Source organism: Sinocyclocheilus grahami, unplaced genomic scaffold (genome assembly GCF_001515645.1).
Source record: "Sinocyclocheilus grahami isolate Dianchi unplaced genomic scaffold, SAMN03320097.WGS_v1.1 scaffold1195.1, whole genome shotgun sequence".
NCBI classification, from domain to species: domain Eukaryota; kingdom Metazoa; phylum Chordata; class Actinopteri; order Cypriniformes; family Cyprinidae; genus Sinocyclocheilus; species Sinocyclocheilus grahami.
The window spans coordinates 68,946-72,246 of NW_015506374.1; the positions used below are offsets into that span (position 1 = coordinate 68,946).

At 48.3% G+C, this 3,301-nt stretch overlaps 1 protein-coding gene across 2 annotated transcripts in view; it reads right to left on the reverse strand.

Annotated features, from left to right (window-relative positions):
* Window positions 1-299: 299 nt before the first annotated feature.
* Window positions 300-3,301, reverse strand: part of LOC107567901 (tyrosine-protein kinase SgK223-like) — a 26,789-nt gene continuing 23,787 nt past the window's right edge. For both annotated transcript variants that reach the window (XM_016253679.1, XM_016253680.1), the window contains exons 5-6: window positions 2,727-3,301; window positions 300-1,566 (exon numbers count right to left, since the gene is read on the reverse strand). The exon at window positions 2,727-3,301 is cut by the window's right edge and continues 69 nt beyond it. In XM_016253679.1, the coding sequence (XP_016109165.1) occupies window positions 544-1,566; window positions 2,727-3,301 (1,598 nt within the window). In that variant the 3' untranslated portion in view covers window positions 300-543. The remainder of the gene's footprint in view (window positions 1,567-2,726) is intronic.

The following is a 3,301-nucleotide window of genomic DNA, read 5'->3' on the forward strand; positions in this document are numbered from 1 at the left end:
TCTGCTCATCAAGGATGCATTTATTTGATCAAAAATAAAAAGAGTAAAATTGCAAAATGTTATTACAATATAAAATAATGGTTTCTATTTTAATATCCTTTAAAGTGTAATTTATTTCTGTGATGCGCAGCTGTATTTCCATCATCATTACTGCAGTATAAAGCGTCACGTGATCTTCAGAAATCACTCTAATATGCTGATTTATTATTATTATTATCAATGTTGTGCTGCCAAATATTATTTTTGGAAACTGATACTTTTTTCAGGATTCTTTGCTCCCAAACGTTTGAACAGTAGTGTGTATATATATATATATATATATTCCCTTTTAAATTTTGAGTGAAATGTGATCTGCATATTTCAGACATGGTGAGATTCACTCTGAAAGCAAGTGATAAAACCAGCCAGAAATACATTAGAAAAGGTGAAATGAAACGCTGGAATGTTAAAACACGAGCGTCCGGCTGCTGGTGTTTGATTCCAGTGAAGGACACACAGTGTTTCGACACGTCTGATCTCACGAGGCGCATTAACGGCCGTCATTCAGTGTGTGAAGCGCAGGTTGTAGAGCAGCTCTGCGGTCTGACACAGTGATTTGGGGTTTGCGCTGGAGAAATACTGACAGCAGAGCCAGTCCTCCAGCTCGGCGTTCCTCTCCGGCTCCAGCGAGCGCTCGGCGAACTTCATCATCAGCAGCGCGCGCTTCACGTCCAGCCAGTTCAGCAGGCCGTCGTGCCTCGGCTCCAGCCTCCGCGCACCGCCGCACTCCAGCAGATCCCGCCGCGGGCCCCACAGCAGCGCCTGCAGGATGCACCGGGCGTCCTGGATGTGGATGCGGCGTCCGGGGTCGGGCTCCAGCAGCAGGTGCGCGAGTCTCTGCAGGCCGGACGAGTAGATGGACGCGCTGGGGATGGGCGGCAGCTCGTCGCATCTGTAGTCGCATTTGGCGGGCGTGGCCTCGAACGGGTTGCGGCAGTGCAGGAGCTCGTAGATCAGGATGCCTGTTTGGAACTCGTCAAATTTGCGGTACTGCGCGGCTGAGACGATTTCGGGCGCGATGCGGGCGTGATCCCGCTTCAGACGCGGGTCGGTGCAAACTGCATCCTCATCCGCCTCACGGCGTTTCGCTTTGCTGAAGCTGCTGATGAGGAGGCGCGGGAGGCTGTGCTGCTGCGGGTCAGAGCGCCGGTGATGCACCAGCAGCAGGTTCTCCATGCAGAGGTCACGGTGCGTGACCCCGTGCGCTTTGAGGTGCTCCAGTCCCGCGCACAGCTGCAGCAGCAGGAAACACACGCGGCGCTCGTAAACCTCTGGCTGCGCGCGGTGGAACGGCTCCCACTCGCGGACGAAATCCGCCACGCTCTGGTGCGGGACGTCCCGTGTGATGACCACCACGCGCTCCTGCTCGGCCGGACCGCTCTCCTCGCTGGGTAGCATGCTCCGCGGCACGCACGCGATGAAGTGACCGCAGTCCTGCTGCAGACTGAAGTGAGGCGGGACGTTCTGCTGCACCGACAGACCGTACAGATGAACCTGCTTACTGTCCGGTGCCTGGCCTTTACAGATCTGACCAACACACAGAGAAAACAGGCATGTTACAACGATAAATATCAATGCAATGATAAACTCAATTCACAATACATTGTTTCAAAGCAACTTTACAGAAAGATTTTGGTGACACTTTGTTTGAAAAGTGACATACATATTTTAATATTTAACATTTATAACGCATATTTGTATTTTAATGCAATAATTACTGTCTTGTAATGCACCTTATAATGTCGCCTTTGGCTTGCTTAGTTGGGGACGCTTGACTGATTGCACAAACACTATTGGAAGAGAACTGAATCATCAATGAACTGACTTTAGCTGAAAAATTACTCTGTTATTGTCTTCTCGCATTATTGACAAACTATTGTCCTGTTTGACTCTGTGACACAATCTGTATTGTATAAAGCGCTATACAAATAAAGGTGACTTGACAATGCATTGACATAGTACTTATCTATTCATCGTTGCGCATTTAGAAAGTATAATGCATTAAAACATGACAAAAACAAATTTTACAATGCATTTTAATTTTAGTTGCATGACAACATACATTATGAATACCTTTATAAATAAAAGCTTGAAGTGTTACCAGATTTGTTAATGTTTTTGAAGGAGCTTCTTCTGCTCACCAGGGCTGCATTTATTTGATTAAAAATACAGTTAAAAAAATGTGAAATATTATTCCAATGTAAACCAGCTGTTTTCTGTGTGAATATGTGTTAAACTGTAATGTATTTCTGTGATGCGCAGCTGTATTTTCAGCATCATTCCTCCAGTCTTCAGTGTCACATGATCTTCAGAAATCAGTATAATATGCTGATCTGCTGCTCGAGAAACATTTCTGATTATTATCAATGTTGAAAACAGTTGTGCTGCACAATATTTTTGTGGAACTGTGATACATTTTATTTTTCAGGATTCACAGATGAACAGAAAGTTCAAAAGAACAGCATTTATTTGAAATAGAAATCATTTGCATTACATTATAAATGTCTTTACTGTCACTTTTCATCAATTTAATGAATAAAAGTTTTTTTTTTCGTAATGTTTGAATGGTAGTGCCTCACGGTTTCCACAAAGATATTGGGTAGCACAACTGTGGGAATGGTGGGAAGGTTTCAAAAACAAAATCGTAATTATTCCACCATTCTGACCAGTCGTGTGTGTCCTCTCACCTTGACGGCGTATGTGTTGCGTGTGTCTGACGCGCAGGAGGCTGAGTAATACACGGCGTCTCCGGACACGCAGCAGGGTTTGTTACAGGTCAGTTTGAAGAGTGACCAGTTGCTCTCGTCGAATCTCAGCGTGTTCCTCTGGCCACTGGTGAAATGCTCCTCACACTTGAGGGCCAGACGCCGCAGCGACTCCGCGTACAGGCCGCCCAGCTTCGAGTAGATGCCCTCGCGGCTGTCCATGTTCCTGAGCAGCGCGTGCAGCTGCAGCGTGGATCCAGCGGCCGGTGTGTTGAGCTGCGGCGACGAGCAGGACGTCACGTTCCCCAGACGAGGCGCGTGGCGCTCCAGAGACTCGCTGGACGAGTACAGCGGCCGTGGCTCCACTGGGCTGAGCGGGGCGGCGCTGGGGCGGCTGACGTTGGTCTCGGAGCCGCTGAAGGGCAGGCGCGGGCGGGTCAGGGGTTTGACGCCCGACTCGCTCGGAGCCGAGATGGTGCGGTTCACCAGCTTCTTCTGCGGTAACGGAGGCGGCTGCAGCTGATTCGCTAGGCTGTTGCTAGGAAACGTGTCGGGCT